General features: G+C 47.1%; 1 protein-coding gene across 1 annotated transcript in view; it reads right to left on the reverse strand.

Moving 5' to 3' along the window:
• Positions 1–17,206: 17,206 nt before the first annotated feature.
• Positions 17,207–20,735, reverse strand: part of MRAS (muscle RAS oncogene homolog) — a 50,673-nt gene continuing 47,144 nt past the window's right edge. Inside the window, exon 6 of the mRNA XM_080934789.1 lies at positions 17,207–20,192. Within this exon, the coding sequence (XP_080790915.1) occupies positions 20,093–20,192 (100 nt within the window). The 3' untranslated portion in view covers positions 17,207–20,092. The remainder of the gene's footprint in view (positions 20,193–20,735) is intronic.

The following is a 20,735-nucleotide window of genomic DNA, read 5'->3' on the forward strand; positions in this document are numbered from 1 at the left end:
CTCGCTGTCGCCGTCTTGTCCTCTCCAGAAGCTTCACTCCAGCTCAGGTTGGAGCAGCCCCTGTGCCTGTGCACATCTGTCCTCAAGGCACGAGGAATCCGCAGCCGCGCCACCCCTGTTCTGCCAACCTCTCCGAGCTCTGAGCTCGGGTTCTACCAGCCCCGGACTACGGAGTCTGGGAATAAGTCCAGCGGGGTGGAGCTCTGGAAGCCAGGGAAACACGGAAGTCTCCGCCAACAGGGGCGGGCCCAGGTGAAAAGGGGCGGGCAGCCCGACGCGGCCTTGAGGGCATCCTGGGATCCCATTGTCTGGCTTAGATGTCAACAGAAGGGGTGCAGTTGTCCTTTGGGGTGAGCTAAGTGTAGACCCAACATGGATAAACAGCACTTAAAACCTGTTCCTTACACACAGTATTATCTGGACTTTTTGCGGGGTGTTCTGGGCCCTTCACAAACCAGGTCAACAGGAGGGTGGACCTGACTCTGAGTCTGGGACCACTCCCAGCTGGTGCTTAAAGCCTGCCATGCTCTTCTCTCTTAAGCTGTTTGTTACACACCCTCTGGACCCAGCCTCCAGCACAGCCAAGCTGAGCTTACCTTCTCCTCAGCATCATTTTCAAAACCCTCTCTGCAGAGGAGTCGGTCAGTGCCATTCCTGTCACCATTAGACTGGGAGCTTCCAGGAGCCTGGCCATCTTCACTCATAGTCATTTGCTTTCTCTTGGTGAGCCCAGAGAGGACAAGTGACCTGTGAATGGAAAAAAAAAGGGGGGGAAGCCAGCCTTGAGGTGCTTGGGAATCTGTGAGCCTTCTGCTTCTGTGTAGCCCAGGCCGAACAATCAGACCAAGAGGAGCGAGGCTCCATAAATTCAGACAGTGACTCACCTTGCGGGTGGCACATATTGTAGGCGCGCCTATACAGGAGATCACGGCAGTGACCGGATGGTGAGATTCAATGGGAGGACAGGCTTGGTTTGGAGTAATTTCATTCATTCTCTTATACAGCCAATGAAAGGCTTAGCCCCATGAACAATCAGAAGATGAATGTGTTCTCTTTCTCAAACCCTTCCCTCTTCCCTTCTCTTCCTCTCCACCCCCTCCAAAATTACTTGCTTGCAATGGGTTGGAGAGATGGCTTCAACAGGCTCACCAAGTTCATTTAACTCCAGCCCCAGAGGATGGCTTTGTGTACCACATACATACATATAATGTAAAATTAAGAATAAATCTCGAAAAAGTTATTTGTCAGAGTAAAGTTTTATAATAATGGATGTGTTCCCGAAGGTCAGATGCCTGAATCTTCCTCATTTGCTCTTGACTGTCTCATCCTCGGGGTACACTATGATATTAATCACAAAGCTGCTCTTTCCAGTGTCTTTGAAGAGTCAACTGCATTCAAATCTTATTCAGGTTTCTGAAAAGTCCTACAGACAAAGGCTGGTAAACACCATTTAACCCAGTGTTTCTCGAATTATTTGCTATGGAACCCATTCCTCGAGACACTTCTCTTTTGATTGACCCAGCTCAAAGGAAGCTAACATGAGGCTATATGTCAAGGATTCAGAGCTGTCTCCTGAAATGTGAGGCTAAAGGAACACTCAGGATACACAGATCAGGAAATTACCTGTCAGTACTCGGCTCCTCCCCCTTGTAGAATGCTGGACCTTCCCACCAGTATCCAGCACTAGGCTCCTCCCCCTTGTAGAATGCTGGAAATTCCTGCCAGTATCCAGCACTGCAGGAACAGGTCCCAGTTAGACTGCCAGACTCCCCGGGGAGAGGACGAACTGCATTCCTCATCCCTTTGCCTTTCACACTCACCAGGTCCATCACATCCTTACCACCCGGCTCAGTGTGTTTGCACACAGTGTGGAAGATGCATGTGAGGGAGAGTTGCTATTGCAAAGAAAGGGGTTGGTTGTGAACGCAATGGACACTCACTAAGTCAGATGTCCAACGTGAGACCTGTGGACATCCTTTGGGACTTTGCTGCCCCAGCTGGATTGTTCTCTCTGTTCCCAAAGACGCCAAGCTCATTCAGCATCAAAGCTTTCAAGTTCCTTCTCTGCAGAATAGCCTCCTCCTTAGTCTTCCACAGAATACATTAGATGAAAGAAGGTTATTAGATGTTTTCCCATTCTACTAAATAAACCCTGTTTATAACAACAGATTGCTTTCCTACGTTAACTATAAGAGACTATTGAGAATATGGCATCTAAAATCTTATCCCCCCACCCGAGGTCACACTCGTGCTGAGAATGTGCCTGCTTGCTATTCCTTCTTCTCACCAGGGTCTAGTTACAATGTCCCACGAAGGCTTTCTGGGGATGATTGCTGCGCACTCCAGGGAGAAGCATGCCTTCCGGGACTGAGACTGCACTCATTTGAGAGATCATCACACCACACACCTGCTCTGCAGAGAGCAGCAGCTTTGATGCTAACCGGCTGCTGTCACACTTGAACTGCAGCCTCCTAAGAGCTAAAGTCCAAACCCTTGTTCAGGGAAAATGCTCCTACTTGGAAATAGCCATTACATGTGAAATCACGTCAAAATCACAGGAGAATATGGTGAGCTCTAAACCCAATGATTAGTGCCCTTTTAATAAGAGAAAACATTGGGGTGGGGGGAAAGACTCAGTCAGTAAAGTGCCCACTGTGTAGACATAAGGACCTGAGTTTAGATTCTCAGCATTTATCTAAAACACTGGCACAAGCAGCAAGTATCTATAACCCACCACTGGGGGTGGGCAGACGCAGGTAAGTCCCTGAAATTCAGCCAGCCTAGCCAAGTTTCAGGTTCATTGAGAGAACCTGTGAAAAAGAAAAAAAAATTCCAAAAATCCAAATAAAGAAAATATGGTGAGAGTACAGGGTAAGGTAGCGCGCCCAGCTTATACAGTGAGTTCCAGACCAGCAGAGAGACATAGTGAGACCCTATCTCAAAATACATAATACAAAATACATAATGTAAAAATATAAAATACATAAATGCATATATAAATAAGATGCAAATTGAAGAAGGAAAACAGCCAGGCTGGACCTTTTGCTTCCATGGGCACACAAATAGAGAGACACATGCACAGGCAACCACATGCATACACACACACACACACACACACACACACACACACAAACAACTACATACCAAAACACACACACACACACACATACACACACACACACACGGGAAATTTGTGCATAGAGATACAGAGGTAATGATAAGAGTCTGGTTTCAGGATACTGGGCTCTTCAAACAATATGTAGGGCACTAAACTGTGTAACTTTGTACTCTGAAAAGTGTACAGCCAGTTACAAGGGGACTGGTCCAGGCATGGGAGAGTCCGGATGAATGGGATGCAGAAGATGCTGTCTGTATTCGATGGCACACAGTACATGTGGGCAAGGAACAGGACGACAAGGCCCGTGGTATAAGAGAGACAAGCAGCAGCATAGGCTGCTTTGGCCAGCGTGACTTGGAAATAGTTCCTCTTGGAGCTGGGATTTCAGTTGAGAATTAAATACAAAAGACAAGTAAACATGTACCAACGATTCCACCATTTAAAAACCCTCAGTACCTTATCAGTTCATCTCTCCTTTGGACACAAAGATAAGTATCTGCTGTTAGGAGTGCTTTGTTCTTACATCCCACATGTGGCCTACTTCACTGTCACATGTGACACATCTTCAGGTCTCAGTCAAGCCTGGGTACCAGCTTGACTCTGGAGCAGGCTGGAGAAGAGCCGTCAGCACGTGAAGGGTTAAATCAAAGCTCAGGCACTCCTGGACTCTGAGACTGTGGAAAACACATCTGTGATTCTTGGCTGTTCTACTTCCACATCCTTAAGATGGAAATTGTTATAAGGCTTGAGTCACAGGGTGGCTGTGTGGGTCAAGTAAGACACGCTGTATGTGAAGCCCACTCGGCCTGCTGGCCCAGCTGAGGAAGAGGCCAGGAGAAATTTTCCTTTTGTCTCTATTGTTTGATTTTTAAAACAGGAGTGCATCTGTGTATAAATTCCACAAATTTTAAATTGAGCTAAAATGCACAAAATACAACATGTAGCCATTTATCCATTTTGGCCTGTTTCGTTTGAGATAATCTGCAGCTCTGTCCGACCTTAAACTTCCCTTGTAACTGAATTCCTGATCCTCCCACATCTCCCTCAGATGGCCAGGAGTGCACCACCACAATCAGCTTATGCTGTGCTTGTGGGAGGGTGGGGGTGGGCATCCAGCCTAGGCCTGTGTGTGTGAGACCCTCATCCTCAGCCTTTACATGGCTTTACCTGCTTTGAGGGCATTTCTACTATGGCACAGTCATAAGCAGTATCCAATCTCCTCAACTCTGTTCATCTTGCAAACCTAAAACGTTGTACCCCCCCTCAAAAAAAAAAAAAAAAAAAAAAAAAAAAAAAAACCCACGTTGTACCCATTACAAAAATGAATCCTGATTCACCCCATTGGCCAGCTCCTGGTGTTAAGTATTCTCTGTCTTTAGGACTCTCACTGGGCCAGGAGCCATTCAGTGCATTATCTCTCCTGTGACTGTCTCATTTTGCTTAGAGTTCATTCATACAGTACTGGGTGCCAGTGATAACCTTGTTTTGTGTTTTGAGATGAGGTTTGACTATATAGCCCAGGCTGGCCTAAAACTACTGGATTTAAGACATCCCCCCCTGCCTCAGTTTCCCATGTAGCTGAGACTCCAGGCATTCACAACTACACTCAACTTGTCTCTCCGTCTTGCTTTATTATTATAATTATTATTATTATTATTATTATTTTCTGGTCTTTTTAGGCAAATAGTTTCAGTCAGCTAATTATAGCATTGGTTTCTAAACCTAACCCACTTGCCTGGATGATGTAAATTAACTCTAGTATCTTCAATTTGGGGGCTAAAAGAACTGAAGAGGTTCTTCCTGTGGCTAGGAGCAAACCTGCTATCAATCAGCTGCCCCAGTGACCAGCAGAGAATCTCTGTCCAGGGTCCTGACACACACAGGTGTCAGAGGAGGGTCTTTCCATTTCTCACTGTCTAGGTCCCCTTGCATTTGCCAGTCTGAGACTTACACAGCAGAAGGTTGCTCTTCAGACCCCTGCATGGCTGTTCGGATACACGATTCTGTCCCGTAGAGCTGCAGACAGCAGTGTGGTTAGTTGTGTCCTGTGGGAAGATCTTTGGACTCTCGGGAGAGGGTGCTCCCTGTCACTACCATCCCCAAGTCATGAATGACAGCATGGGGAATCTACACACTGCCTCCGCAGGACAAGGGCCAAGTAAGAAATGGGAAGGCTCGGTCTTCATTGCTTTCCTGTCAGCTAGCAGGCGGCCTATTGCAGAACTCTACATGGGCAGAAAGTTCTACTTCCGGCCACAGGAGCCAACTTGGTGAATCTATATTTCACATTCAATTGTTTTGTTGTGCATAAGATGTAAAGATTTTCTTTTTATAAAATCCCTTATGCTTTCCTATGGCACTATGATGGCCCAGGGTTACAGCAAAAGGGCCGAGGGAGCTTCAACCCTGGAAACCTCAAACATGAGGTTGGCAGGAGTTAGTATTTTATTTTATTTTATTATTTATTTATTTATTTATTATTTTTTTAACTTATTTTTGAGGTATTTATTTTCTTTGAGCTTTTAGGCAACTTATTTTTATTCTTTTGTTTTAAACTCTTTTTAAAATTATTTTATGTATGAGTATGCTGTCGCTGTCTTCAGACATACCAGAAGAGGGAATCAGATCCCATTTCAGATGGTTAGGAGCCACCATATGGTTGTGGGAATTGAACCTTTGAGAGAGCAGGCAGTGCTTTTAACCACTGAGCCATCTCTCTGGTCCATTTTCACTCTTCTTTTCTCTAGGGGTTTATGTTAGGATCATATAGCTAACTATAAGTCTCTTGACAGTTATGCAAACAAATCCAGGATTTAAACATCATCTTTAATTTGCACCATACTTGCATGCCTACAGAGCCCTCTGTGGCATGGATGGCTTCTCAGTGAGAACTGTGAAGCAGCTCAGCTGTCTACACCGGACCCCAAACCCAACAAACCCACCTCCATGTGCACATCTCCCCTGGAGGAAATTGTGGCCACCTTCCAGAGTTCAAGTTTCTCTGATCTACGAACAATTTCATTTTAATAATAAAGGTAATAATTTAGTCTTATGCAATCTCACATGAAACTTCATAGCTTCCATCTGATTTCAAATTTCCATCTCCTTTTGTGTTGCCATCAGCTCCGAAATATACAGTGGGAACGGTGGCTTCTCCTTGTTCCTAAGTGTTGTTTTGGAGGCTATCTTAGTTATGATGCTCTGGAGAAATAGAACCAATCAGATATATAGAAATTCATGATCAGAAATTGGCCTGTGTGATTATGAGGCCAAGGGGTCCCATGATCTGGCATCTGCAAGCTAGGAACCCAAGAAAGCCAGGCATGTAGTTCAGTTTGAGTCTTACGTCCTGTGTACCAGAGGATGTAATCCTCAGGAAGAGGACAGAAGCCAGATGCTGTAGCTCAGTAGTGAAGCAAGATTCAAATCTCCCTCACCAACTCTTATTTATGTTCAGGACATCAGCAGATTAGGTAGGACCAGCCACGAGGCAAAGGCTGTTTGTTGTAGTCAGGGCACCGACTCCAGACTCTCTTCCCAAATCCCCTCACAGAAATACCCAGAGATAACATTATGGCACCCCCTGATCTTGGTAAGCTGTGATTACTCAAGTTAACCACTAAGGGGAGAGCAGAGATGGAGGCAGAGTGTGAAGCCACTGGGTCATTGTAGGGCTCACTGCCCCCCATCCCCCCACCCCAGCACAGGCTCCCTTACAGATAGTGCATCCTCCAGGTCAGAACAGAGACTTTCTCTCTCTGCCTTCCTGCTGTCTTAATTGCCAAGGTTGGGGAATCTCTCATAAGTACCCCTATGTCCTATGGGGTCCCCCCAACCCACAGGAAATATGCAAATATCATGACCCCTGCTTAAGAATGCCTTCACAACATGGGCTGCAAGACAAGGGTCTAGTCAGAACTGCTTTCTGTGACCTCTGCTTGGGAGGCCCCTTCAGGACCCCATTCATTAAATGGAGAACTGGAGAAGGAAAGAGAAATGGGTCAGGCTGAGTGATAACAGTTTCCAATAACCTCATGACCTCTTTTCTTCCCTGGTAGGAAGCCTCTTGGTTTCTGGCAGTGGTTATTAAAATGCATATTAACTGTATAAAATTGTCCTCTGTGCTGTGACATTTTTATCCATGCACAGAACATACTTTGACAACAGTTACTGCCCATCCCTTCCCATCTCCTGATCCTCATTCAAAACTGACACCCTATCATTTCTGCCTTTCTTTGGGTCTCATGGGAAAGAGCACATGAGACGTTTGTCTGATCCAAACTCATTTCACTTAACATGATGACCTCCAGTTCCATTCATTTCCTGGCAAACACTATCATTCTTTATGGCTGAATGACACTCCATTCTGTGTGTGGTCATTTGTCTGCTAATGGACGCTGTGGCTGTCTCTAGGATTCAGCTGTAAACCCTTCTGCAATAAACAGGAGCATCTCTATCGCAGGCTGACTTTGAATTCTCTGGGAACCCAGTGGTTACATAGTTGAGTCACACACTCTCTCTACTCTTGGTTTAAGGAATGTTCATGATTTTCATAACGGTTGGACTAATTAAAATCCCCATCACTAGTATAAAGGCTCTTTTTCGTCTCTACATATGACAACAATTTTGTTCTGTCTTTCTAATGGCAGCCATTTTGTCTGTGGTGTGATGGAATTTCAACACAGTTGATCTTTCAAAATTATTTATTTTTGTTTTATGTGCATTAGTGCATTGGTGTCTTCCCTACCTTCATATATGTCTGTAGGAGGCTAGCAGATGCCCTGAAACCGGAGTCACAGACAGTTTTGAGCTGCCATGTGGATGAGGTGCTGGGAACTGAACCCCGGTCCTCTGAAGGAGCAGCCAGTGCTCTTAACCACTGGGTCATCTCTCTAGTCCCCAGTTTCGATATTTTCAGAAAATATTTTCCTGATTGTTATATGTAGTTTTAAAAGCACGCTACTGCCTTAGCCTAGAGCTGCAACTGCCTTACCTGCAACTGCACTACCAGCTCCTCCCGGCTTCCTTTTGTTCCTCCCAGCTTAGCACCGAGCCAACGTCTCTTTCTTACCCACCTTTGCTCCTGGAGGGGTTATGTTTCCCCGCCCACTGCTGAGACCCTTGAATCCGCAGGTAAAAGACACACACACACTGTTCTTTTCCCATTAGAGCTTTCCCCTAGACACAATTGCTGGGCACAGATATCTCCAGCCTGGAAAAGTGTGCCCTTATCAATTTATTACCTCCATCTCTCCCTCCGCTCTAAACTTAGTGGCTCTGCATTAGCTAGCCTGGGCCAACCCCGAAGCGGAGGCTGCAGGCCCCCGCTGCCCCAAGACCTTACATGACTGTTGCTTTCTTCTCCTTCCTAAGCACAGCAGAAAAGCTCCTCTCAGTAAACGTGTTTCTTCAGCCGTGAGGAATGATGCTTGTCTGAGGCAGGAGGATCTGAAGTCAAGACCAGACTAGGCTATATGGGGGAGAGGCCTTGCCACAAATGATCCAGTGCTTTTGGGTTCATTTGCTCATTACAGCGCTGATCACATGTTTCTTTGGTGTTCCAACTTTTAAATTCTTTACCTACACTGGATGAGAATCTCTGGCAAGTATTCCCCCCCACCCCGTCTACAGGCTGTCCCTACTGTGATGTTATTTCTGTTGCTTGCCATGCAGACCCTCTGTATGACACACCTCATCTGTCACTTCCATATTACTCCCTAGGCTGTGAAGGCCTGTGTGTTCCTCCAGTGGTTTCTAGGCTTCAGGTCTTGATCCATTTTGAATAGATTTCTTTTAAGTGGTGTCCGGCTATGTACCTTTACCACACCGTATGACCTACGCCAGTTTCAAACTTATAGTCTTTGATTCAGCCTCCTGGGAGTTGGAATCGTAGGAGTGTGTCGCTATGTCCAGCTCTTAAGATTTGATCTTGTACAGTGAATGGATCTATATTCGGTCTTTTATATATGGCACAAAGTGTCCAGAAGAGTCAGGGTACCCTGGGGTGGCCAAGTTTAGTTCCAGGACACGGACAGTTGTCTAGATGGGCCCTTGGTCTGGCAGTTTGACAAACATTTGACACACGAAAATGGTAGACTTGAACTCCAAATGTATATTTCCCTGGTACCAGAAGTCTAGAAGGTTAGGAAGTCCCACAGAAAGGAAAAGGGGCAAGAAAGGAGACAAGCAGGCTGAGGTTCCTGAGCTTTGGCACAGAGCCAAGTCTGGAGCTCCAACCAGAAGGCTGTTTCTCGCTCTACAATGGCGCCCTCTGGTGATCAATAGGGGCACTGTCCTAGCGTCCCAGGCTGTCTTAAGCGGCCAGAATGTCATGCTAATGATAATGAAACTATAAATAACAGATACTGTGCACTGAGAAGCTTCATCGGCACGTGCTCGGGATACTTTGCTAGGATCTTAGAACGCATTAAGTCATTTGATCCTCACAGTAGCCCTAGAGGTGAGTGGTCACGTGATTCCAGCCTCCGGAGGAAGAAACCCAGGCCCATGAAGTCATCCTCCCAGAGACTCAGTGAGCATATACTACCATGGGAATTAGCAAGAAACAGAGCCAGAGTCCCGCGTCTAAATTCGCCAACAGATCTGTGATATCTAGGGATGCCCAGGTCTTTTAAAAGATATTGTAACCTCCAGAGCTGGGAGGATGCAGAAAATAAAGGTTTTAAGGTTGTTGGCACACTGGCTGCACCAGCCTTGTTATTCTGGTGTGGTATTTAGTTATTTAATCGTCCCCTAATTATGATTCACCTAGGTCCTTGACACACTTTGGTTTACGAATGCAAAAGTCACCTTTGCCAATTTTGCATTTTCATGTCCTAGAAGAGATTGGAATTTGGGAGGTAAGAAATTTTAGGCTGAAACCTAAATTTTACTGGGCTTTTATTTTACTTGTTGAGACAGGAGGGTCTTACTGCATAACCCTGGCTTACCTGGAACTCACTATGTAGACCAGCCTAGTCTAGAACTCACTGAGATCTGCCTGTCTCTGGTTCCCGAGTGCTGGGATTAAAAGTGCCCCCCCTCCCTGCCACCCGCAATGGTGGAGCATGCCTTGAATCCCAGCACTCAGGAGGCAGAAGTAGGCAGATCTCTAAATTTGAGGCTAACCTGGTCTGTAGACCTAGTTCTAGGACAGCCATGGCTACACAGAGAAACCCTGTCTCAAAAAAGTGAGACCTCTGCACCATCTGACGCTTTATATTTTTGGACAGTTTCTTTCACTGAATCAAGGAATACAGCTACATTGATTGGTTGACCACAAAGCACCGAGGGTCCTCTTGTCTATGAGCCTCAGACATGCACTGTTGCTAAAAATGTCTTCCCACAGGAGATATAAAGTCCTGTCTAAATAAGTCCTTCCTCCTAAGGTCCCAAAGACAAACTGAGGTACCATTTTACTAGAGTTCACGCTGGAAAACCAATGAATTTGGTGGGCTTACTTACAGAGTTACAGTGAGCAGTTACTTACCGAGGTGTCAGGGGGTTTCCCTCAATAGCCACATGAGAAGTCTTTACCCAGCGGGTAGGGGTGCCTGGAGCCCCTTTCCTCTTAGTCTTCTCCTGCTTATATATCCCAGCCCCTCCCCAAGGTCACCAGCAACTAAGGCAGAGTCTCATACAATAGGTCCCATGACCCTCCCCACCCCTCAAGGAAGAGGTGTAGACAGTTAACAAACCCAGCTGGGATAAGCCTTCTGCAAGAGGGTGCAGCTGAATTTCCAAGATGGCAGCTATTTGGCTCAGCTGTATACAACAGCACATTTCTTTCCCCACTTTTTACATGGGTGCTAAGGATCCAACCTTAGATCCTCATACTTGTGAAGCTCACACCATCCATGAGACATCTCTCAGCCTGGACCCTTTTTATTTATTTTATTTTATTTTTTGAGATAGGGTTCCACCTTGTACTCTGGGTTGACCTGAAACTTGTGTTGTGCTTCATAAAAAGATAGAAGAGGAGCTGGAGAGATGGCTCAGTGGTTAAGAGCACTGACTGCTCTTCCACAGGTCCTGAGTTCAATTCCCAGCAACCACATGGTGGCTCACAACCATCTGTAATGAGATCTGATGCCCTCTTCTGGTGTGTCTGAGGACAGCTACACTGTACTCATATATATTAAATAAATAAGAGGACAGGAATATGTTTGGTACGGAGGCACAGTATGGTGCAGGGAAGGGGGTGCCTTTACTAGCCCTCTGAGGGACCCTACACACAATGATATGGTACAGAATAGAATTTATTCAGGGCATGGAGAGGGAAGTTGAGAGAAAAGCAGAGAGAGAGAGGGAGAGAGGGAGGGAGTAGAGAAGAGAGGCTGGCCATCCACCTGGAGAGAGAAGGGGGAAGAGGGTAAGAGAGCAAGAGAGAGAGGAGGAGCAAGCAGCCCCTTTTATATCGAGTCAGGCACACCTGATTGTTGCCAGGTAACTGTGGGACCAGGTAACTGTGGGACTGAGCCTAGACAAAATGCCAACAGGCTGCTCTCAGACTCACGCTCCTCCTGCCTGAGATCACAGGCATGCATGTATGCCTCTGAATCCACTTCAAGTGACAAGGGGAGATGGTAAGAGCTGAGCCCCAGGATCTAGACAAGAGAAGGTAGCAAAAGGCTGTTTGGGGCAGGGGAGCATAGCTTGGTTTGATCCTGGGATCCTGACTCAGGCATTTAGAATTCCTATACATCAATAATTATTCTGAAAACATACACTAAATTAAAACCTAGCAATGGTCTAGCAGCCTTAAGAAGTATTGTTACCATCAGTTCAGTTAAAGTCTGACCTTAAGCTGAGACACGGGGAAGGTTGGAACACTTGGCTAAGGTCATCAGACAGCAGCATAGCCAAGCTAGACCTAGGTAGTTTGTGCACTCAGCCCTACATGCTGCCAACCCTGGAGCCTCAGCCATGCCAGCCTCAGAGGGAACCCAAAGTCTTGGCTGAGAGGAAAGAGAAGAACTGCTCTATTAACAGATAAGAGTGGGCTGGAGAGATGGCTCAGCAGTTAAGAGCACTGACTGCTCTTCCAGAGATTCTGAGTTCAAATCCCAGCAACCACATGGTGGCTCCAACCATCTGTAATGGAATCTGATGCCCTCATCTGATGTGTCTGAAGACAGCTACAATATACTTATATATAATAAATATATCTTTTAAAAAAAAGAGTGCCTTAAAAGAGCGAGCCAAGGACCAAGCAGAGGTCAACTGAGAGGCCATCTTAGGGTCTACAAGTCCTCAGTAATGTTCAGAGATGGCTCTGAGGGTGGGTTTTTCTTTGTAGAAACTGAGTCGGGGATTAACTTGAGGAGTGAGGCTGTGGAATGGAGGTGGATGCAGAGGTCACCATGAGATCATACGACCTTTGGAAACAATTTGAAATTTGCAGGAACCCTGGGTCTGCTATAAGCTATGAGACTGACTAGGACAAAACAAACAAACAAACAAACAAAAAAACAAGTGTCTCATGGATTTGCTAACTCGTGGTTCTCAGAGGGCCCAGTATGCCATTACCCAGAACCTGTTAAAAGCAAATTGAAGCTGCTAAGTCCTAAGCCTATGCTCTACCCCCATCCCCAGGGAACAGTGACAGGCTATAGGAGGGTTCCTGGGTATAGGAGCTTCTTTAGTTTCATGCCCGAGAAACATGCTTAAGACCCCTTGGACCTCACCCATTGAGCTATCCACTGGGCTCACTGGCCTGAACAGTTTCAGTTGGAAGGGCAGTGAGACAGAACAGGAGGTGGGGTGCAAGGCCATGGCGAGAGAGAGCTACCATGGTGTTCTAGTGCAGACACTGTGGAAAATGACTGTCACTGAAGCTCAAAATGCCATGCTGAGTCACTCATGGGGAAGTGTGACACACATTGAAAGCATTCCCTCAAACCTGGCTAGAATTGAAATGGGTGTGGGGAGACAGCCTGGGCTAGCTCCATCTTCAATGTGGCCGGGTGGTGGGGAACAGAGCACAGGCTTCAGGGGCAGAACTGGGTGCAGGACTGGGCTGTCATTTCTGGTCCGTTGGCCTGTTTCTTTTTCTATAGAAGACGGTATCACCTACTCCACAGGGTGGTCATGAGTAACAGGCGGGTGCAGAGACAGGGACGTGTCTGGCTTACAGGAAGTACTCAGCCATGCAAGCCAGCACTCTCTCAGTGTGTCCCGTGCATTTGCTAACTCAAGCTTCTCCGAGGTATCAGACAATTAGCGTACCATTACCTGGAACCTGTTTAAAAAGTGAATTAACACTGCTAAGTAATTAAAGCTATGTTCTAACTACCCCCACCCCGAGGACAGTTGCTGGGGCCTGAGGACCTGCAACTAATTCATAGTTATTAAAGTTGTTATGCTAGAATGGGGTGAGCACTTCATTTTTAACACTAGGGTAAGGCTGGCCAAGGCCTGTCCTGGACCAGTGCCAAGCCAGCATCCTGAAAATTCCTTGCCTAAGCGAACTGAAGGCTTTAAGTCGCCTGATTCTTTCACCCTGGGAAGAAATCGTGAGATTGGCTTTTATAAAGTATCTGCATTGAACGGGGAGGGACATTTGACAGAGGAGAGGAGCTAAGCTGGGACAGGGTCTGGTGGCAAAGATCAACTGAGAGGCCAAGTTCGGGGGTAGTTTGAGTGGGTTTTCTTTGTAGAGACTGAGGCAGGGGTTAACTCGAGAAGAGAGGCCATGGAGTGGAGCAGATGCAGAAGATTATTCCTTGGGAAACTTTGAAATTTGCAGTAACCTTGGGTCTGCTACAAGCTATTGAGACTAGGGGCAAAGAAAGCACATTTGGATGGAGATGTTTGGGTTTGAAGGCATGGAGGCCGATATTTATAATAATTATTGATTTATTTTATAAACATTAGGAATTACCTTTGTGCTACCAGCTTCTTCCCTGGGCCTGAGGGCATAAAAATGCAAGGAGCATAGACAAGGAGATGAACTATCACTGTAGTTTATGACCGGCCTCCAAGGACACCTGCTTTAATGAAAATTAACAGTTGCCTATATGGAGCTGGGAATCTAGGTCAGTGGTAGAATTCTTGAACATGTCCTCAGTTCAGTCCCCAGCACTACCACAAATACACACACACACACACACACACACACACACACACATACACATATGCAATCACACACACACTTGCACTCACATATACACACATATGCAATCACACACACACACTCACACACATATACCCATACTCACACACATACACACTCACATACACATCCTTACACACTCACATACACACATAGAATCACACACACACATACACACACACATATATATACACACACATACACATTCACACATATATACACAGTAACACACACCCCCCCACACACACATATAAAATCACAATGGTGTTTGCCACAGTGGGGAAGAAGGTAGTTGAGTCATATAGGTCACACACTTGGTCATGTGGGGGGAACTGGGAAAAAAGGCAGCTTGACCCTATCCCTCTCCTGCAGGATGTCGTGGGAAGGCACGCAGGGACACGTCCACTCGGCTAACAATTTTGTCAGCGCTTCTTCAGAGTAGCTGGGTCTTCGCTCCTTTCGTTTCCTCTTCCTTCTCCATGGCTGTGAACCTTCCAGAAGAGCCTGGCATCAGAGAAGCCAGAGAGGCTGCTACATCACACAGCAGCACCCGGGGCACAGTGAGAATCCCACACAACGTGACTGTCAGGAACCCAGAAGACAGCGTGGTAGCTGTCATTTTGCATATGATTTCAAGGTGTCAGACACCCTACCTGCGACTCTGTGGAGTTAAGGTCAATCCCTTGTCCTGGGAGGGAGCTTTAATTCCGATGTTGGGAAACCCTTATTAATTAAATTTGGGAATCCAAGGGGATGAGCTGAACACTATCCTCCCACAGGACCATGGCTGCCTTGCGGACGAAACACCCCTGCAGCTGTTCACCTCTGCAGGATGGAAACTCAGCGACTTGCTGATTCTCAAACTTAAGGGAGCATCAACGTGCCAGGAAGGCCGTGCCAAGCACAGCGCAGGGCTTCAGCTCTGCTGGAGATCAGGGAAGGCAGGATAATGGATATTTCTAATAAAAGGGCTGCTGACGCTGAAGCCACACTGGTCTGGGGGACACTTGGAGAAGCACTTATCCCAGGATCTTACCTCTGCTTGTCAGCCCAGAGAACTGAACAGAAGGATGGGTTTGAGAAAGCGTGGTCAGCTGTACTCTGTACCTGTACTGAAAGTCCCTCAGGTTCTTTCCTTGGTGTGGACTCGGCCCTTATTATATGCTTAAATGTCCACATAAGCGTAATGACAAGCTATTTGGCCTGATGTTAGAGCCCCAGAAGCAACAGAATGGGGGAAATCCTGGAAATGCGAGCATCCCTCATTGCATACAATCGTCTACCTTTTATTTAAATGCCTGAAGAATTCCTAGCTTGGACAATGGGTGGTGAGATTTCCCTCGACATGAAAGATCACTGGCTGATTTATTGATTTATCTTTGAGACAGGGTCTTACTGTGTAGCCCAGGACTCACTGCATAGACCAGGCTGGCTTCTAGACTTACTGGTATTCTGCGTGCTTGTGCCTGGGATTGAGTGCAGGGATTAAAGGGATACTCCGTCACAGCTTGTTACTGCTTACACTTAAAGAAAAACCCAAGAGTTGAAAAGCAAAACAAAACAACAGCACGCCTGGGAGCCCATTTGTCTTTTGTGCAAAATCTTCCTATACTGGATGGGCTCCTGTGGTGCCTCTGGGACAGCAGCTCTGAGTGCGTGGTGTTGCTAGGCAGATTCTTGCAGCTGTTCGCAGCTGAGCCTTCCTCTAAGGTGGCGGTTCCCAACCTTCCTAATGCTGTGACCCTTTAATACAGTTCCTCGTGTTGTGGTGACCCCCAACCATAAAATGAATGTTGTTGCTACTCCACAACTGTAATTTTGCTACTGTGATAAAGCACAATGTAAATATATTTCCTGTTAGTCTTTGGTGACCCCCTATGAAAGGGTCATTGATCCCCAGAGGTTGAAACCCACAGGTTGAGAGGCAGTGCAGGTTGAATGGCTATGGGGAGATTGGCTCAAAAGGGAGCAAACCTGGGCTGAGTGCTGCTAAGAAATCACTGAGCTCTTGTTGAAATGAAGATTCTGACTGAGAAATGTGTGACAGGGCCCAGGTCATGTCAGCAAGTTGCAGGGTAATGACAATCTTGATGTCTGTGACCCAGGGTCCTTTTATCCACGGCCTCTTCGAAGGGAATCAAAGTGGACTCTTCAAACAGTCCTCCTGGAGATGGAAGGTGGTTCCATTGGTAGAATGTTGGTTGCACAGGCTGGAGAGATGGCTCAGGGGTTAAGAGCACTGTCTGTTCTTCCAGAGGTCCTGAGTTCAATTCCCAGCAACTACATGGTGGCTCACAACCATCTGTAATGAGATCTGATTCCCTCTTCTGATGCGTCTGAAGAGAGCCACATTGTATTTACATACATAAAATAAATAAATCTTAAAAACATGGGACTTTTAAAGAAAATAGTTTCTGCTGAGGAAGTGGGCTTTTGTAGCAAAAGAAAAAAAAAAGGGTCTGGTTCTTCCTCCCAGTCCCATGCTCCCGCAAATAAAACTCAGATTCAAGATACATTACAAATACCTTGGCCATATAGCTAGGCTCTTCTCTGACTAGCTATAACTTAAAATAACCCATTTGTTCTAATCTACATCCTGTCACGTGACCATCTCATCACATCTTCCCTGGCGAAACTCCCACCTGTCATTTCCCCCAGAATCCTTCTGTGTCCTGGACGTCCCATCTCCTATTTCCTGTCACGGCATAGGCCATCAGATTTATTATTGACAGGTGCTACATTCATACAGCCAGGAGATATTCTCTTTACAGGCTCCTGCAGGAAAAGATACCTTCATGGCCACCAATATGCTCTCTTTACCTTAGGTTTGGCTAAGTCCATGTTTCAGTGAAGAACTAAAAACCTTGAAAAACTAGGAGCGTTTGAGGAAGAGGAACTAAGACAGGATCTTTGCTTGTTTCTTTATTAATAAGTAGAGATACACAAAGACTTGATAAAAAGGACATAAAAGGCTCAAGCATCAACAAGATGTCTGGGCATCTCTCTCTCTCTCTCTCATCCCATGACATCGGCCACCTGCTAATACTGTCACGCAAAGGGCTCAGTGTTTCAAGTATCTGGCATTCTAGGTAAGCCCAACCCAATGTGGAGTCTCCAAGCAGGTGGGTTGCTAAAAGAAGGGACCCCTCTGTGGCTCTGGACTTAGTGTGGTAGGTCTGAGGGGCCTTGGGATTAGAGCTGGCATGGTCAGTGTCGGTCATATCTCCTGGCAGCCAAGACAGGCCACACTAAACCAAACAGGTACTCCACAGCAAGAGCTATGGGGAGGTGGAGAAGTCCTAAGGAAACATCCAGCTGTTCCCTGTGTGGCAAGGTGCTTAGAAAGGAGAAAGCCATAGCATAGCCCTATACTGGGGGAGGGAGATGGCTGGGGGAGAAAATGAACCTATAGAGAGTTGGCAGAGCAATGGAGGAAAATCAGCACACAGGAGAGGCAGAGGAGAGGGAACCGCAGGGGTCCAACAGATGTGATGGAAACACAAGTTTCTGAAAAACTAGAGGGAACCTCAGAATGGTAGCTCAGTACAGACGCAAAGGGTCCTCGGTCATACGGTGTCATGGCCAACCAGGCTTCCCGACGCCCCCCTGTCAGCTGGTGATGGAGATGCATTAAGCATACCTTACTCTGCCTCCCTGGAAACGCTGTCAGAGGGCTCATTTCTAACTCTGGAGTGTCATCTACCCATGTCACACATGGGGGGAAATTGAATTGTGGAAGATGAAAGCCATGAACCAGAGACTGCAGAAGAGCGGATGTCTGCCAGTCTGTCCATCTGCGTGTGGAGTCAGTCTAGGATGTGGGCAGTTTAGAATGGATGCCCTGGATGATGGACTCAATGCACTGCTTCTTCTGAGAGGGGCAGGGATGCTGGGAACCTCCCTCTGGTTAGCCGTGTGAGTTGGGGCTTTGGTCCAGGCAGCTGTTCTGCTTCCGGGGAGAGTCCCCACTCCGCACAGTGGAGGTGCTGGGCCACAGAAGCAGGGGTGTGCCATAGCAGGTGGCAGAACACGGCTTCTCTGGCAGTGGCTGCTACCCTGAGTGTAGAGCATCCTGACCTTTCTTCCATCTATCCTCTCTAGGCTGCAGCTGCTATGGGTGTGGCTTAGGGAGCCCAAGGCTGGAGAAAGCCTGGTTCTTTTAGTGTTGAAAATATTCCTAAGTATTACAGGATCTGAGAAATGGTGAGATACCTCATCTGCCATGTTCTCTGGTATCCTCTTCAGGAACAGAAAAGAAAATCGGGGCAGGGTGGCATTTTGGTTAAGTAGGAAGTTTGTTCTCTAGCTGTCCAAAGTCGCGATCATTTCCTTCTGCAGCAGAATTGTCCCTTGAATGGGGCCTTCTGTCCTGATGACCCTGCACAAGAACAATTTAGGAGTTTCTGGATTGGAAAAAATCACGAGGCTGGACATCCCCTTGGTGCCCTATTTCCTTCGTCCACGTTGGCCCAGCCACCTGGTGGGGAGGGAGCCTCTGTTTTGCGAGGCGAGCTGGCAAAGTGAGCTCACTAATGCCACCTCCGCTTCTGACCTCCCTACAGGATGTACTTCGTTCTTGCTGTCCCTCCATACAGATCTTAGCTGGACAAAGGCAATCTCTACCCCACTAACAGCACCAGAGAGGGAGGGGTGCGTCGTGGCGGGAGGCGTCCCTGTTGAAGCAAGTGTGTGGACCAAGTCATCATCTCTTGTTCCCCTTTGACCTAAGAGAGCAAAGAAAGTGTGGACCAAAAGGCAGCCAAACCGATCGTGCTAGAAGGGGGTTTGCTCATTGGCTGGACTCAGGTCAGCTGACTCGGGTGGCCATGGCTTCAGGTCCTGCTGCTTCCGCGATAACAGCGCTTAATGTTCTGCGCTTTCTGGATAGTGTCGCTTATTCACCTCCTTGAACATGGCCCTGTGTTTGTGTCAGAGACACTGCAACACACAGGATGAGAGCAAACAGGGGCACTTTTGAGAAGCCAAGGGCCCCTGTCCACGTCTGAACACAGAATTTACCCACTGCCTGGAAAGCAAATTAGTATGTTTTCAAAGCCAGTCACTGGCCTCCCCACACTCTCAGGGGTAAGGAAATCCCCTCCAGGGGTGAACCGGTCCCAGCTAACTCTCACTTCAGTTGGGGTTAAATGGCCACGCGGGGGGGGGGGGTTATTTTCTAATCTCTGGCATTTCAACCATACCAAAGCCCTCCAGGTAAATCTATCTCCTCCCCTCCAGTCTCTGCAGTCAGTTTGCTTCCTGGGTTTGACTTCAGGCTTCGGATAAGAATCCACCCACTTCTGCTTTCCACTCACTGCCTGTCTTTCATCCTAGATGGGGTTTGGCGCTGCTAGAACACTCACTTTAGAAGACAACAGCCCTGTTCCAGACATTTATCAGAGGTCTGCCAAAGACTTGGGGCTTTGCCAGGCAATGGGCACAGACCTCTTTAATAAAATAACCATTACTCAAATAATTTAAAAATCTACAAAAGACACAAGAGCTCAGACACTGGGGACAGGGTCAGGGAGGAAGCTTGCTCATGGCTTGTCTGGTGCGTTGTATGTGGATAAGCATTTCCACAGCAAACCAGCCCTATGGAGTTAAAAAAAACAACAAGCCCACCAAGAGACTGGGAACTGGGCTCAATCAACACAGAAGGGTTTGGAAACTGTCGCCCTGTCTCCCGGGAGAGGCAGCAAAGCCAGCCCCTGCCTGCTCCTGCCCCTCCTCCCTCGTTCCCTTCCTGTGCCCAGTCCAGAGCCAAGGGCTGTGGTTAGAAATGGTTCTCAGTGCAGTTAGGCAGTGGCTGGTCCCAGGGGCTGGCAGTTCACGGTTGCTATGCCCAGGGCTTCAGGCTGTCACAAGATGACACACTGCAGTTTGTGAGTGCCGGTGGCTCTGTCTCCTCGCCATTTTGTCTTCTTTTTCTTCTTCTGGTTTTTCTCTGGAACCTGTTGCCTATTGAATGAAGAAAGTAAAGACAACGTCAAAGCAAGCCTTTTCTTTTTCTTTCTTTCTTTTTTCTTTCTTTCTTTCTTTTTTTTTTTTTTTTGCTTCCTTTGTACTGTGACTCCCCCTCTGTCCTCTCTGTGACTCCCGAGTCTCTGACAGCCCTAGGCTGGAGGGAGAACTTGAGAGTACTGCTGTCCCGGCCACCCAAGGAGCCCAGGCTATGTGGCTTTTCTTAGTTTGAGAGGGAAAGAGAGAGGAAGGGAAAATGAGAGTCCCCTGCCGTCTATCGGTGACTAGACTGAGTTCAGACCGTAAGCCTGCCGTGCCCTATAATGGAGCTGGTGCTTGGGCTCATTTTTCTTTTTCGTATTTTAGATAAAATAACTGGCCAACTGGGTGCCAGAGCTTTTACACTTTTCCTGTTAACATTTCCTAGTCCCAAAGGTTGCTTTGGCTGCTACAGTTCCATAAGAGACACGGCAGCTTGGGAAGTCCGACAACTGCCAACACAAGTGTGACGTGAGGTCTGGGCAGGGAAGTGAGGATGAA

The sequence above is a fragment of the Micromys minutus genome (genome assembly GCF_963924665.1).
Source record: "Micromys minutus genome assembly, chromosome: 21".
Classification (NCBI taxonomy): domain Eukaryota; kingdom Metazoa; phylum Chordata; class Mammalia; order Rodentia; family Muridae; genus Micromys; species Micromys minutus.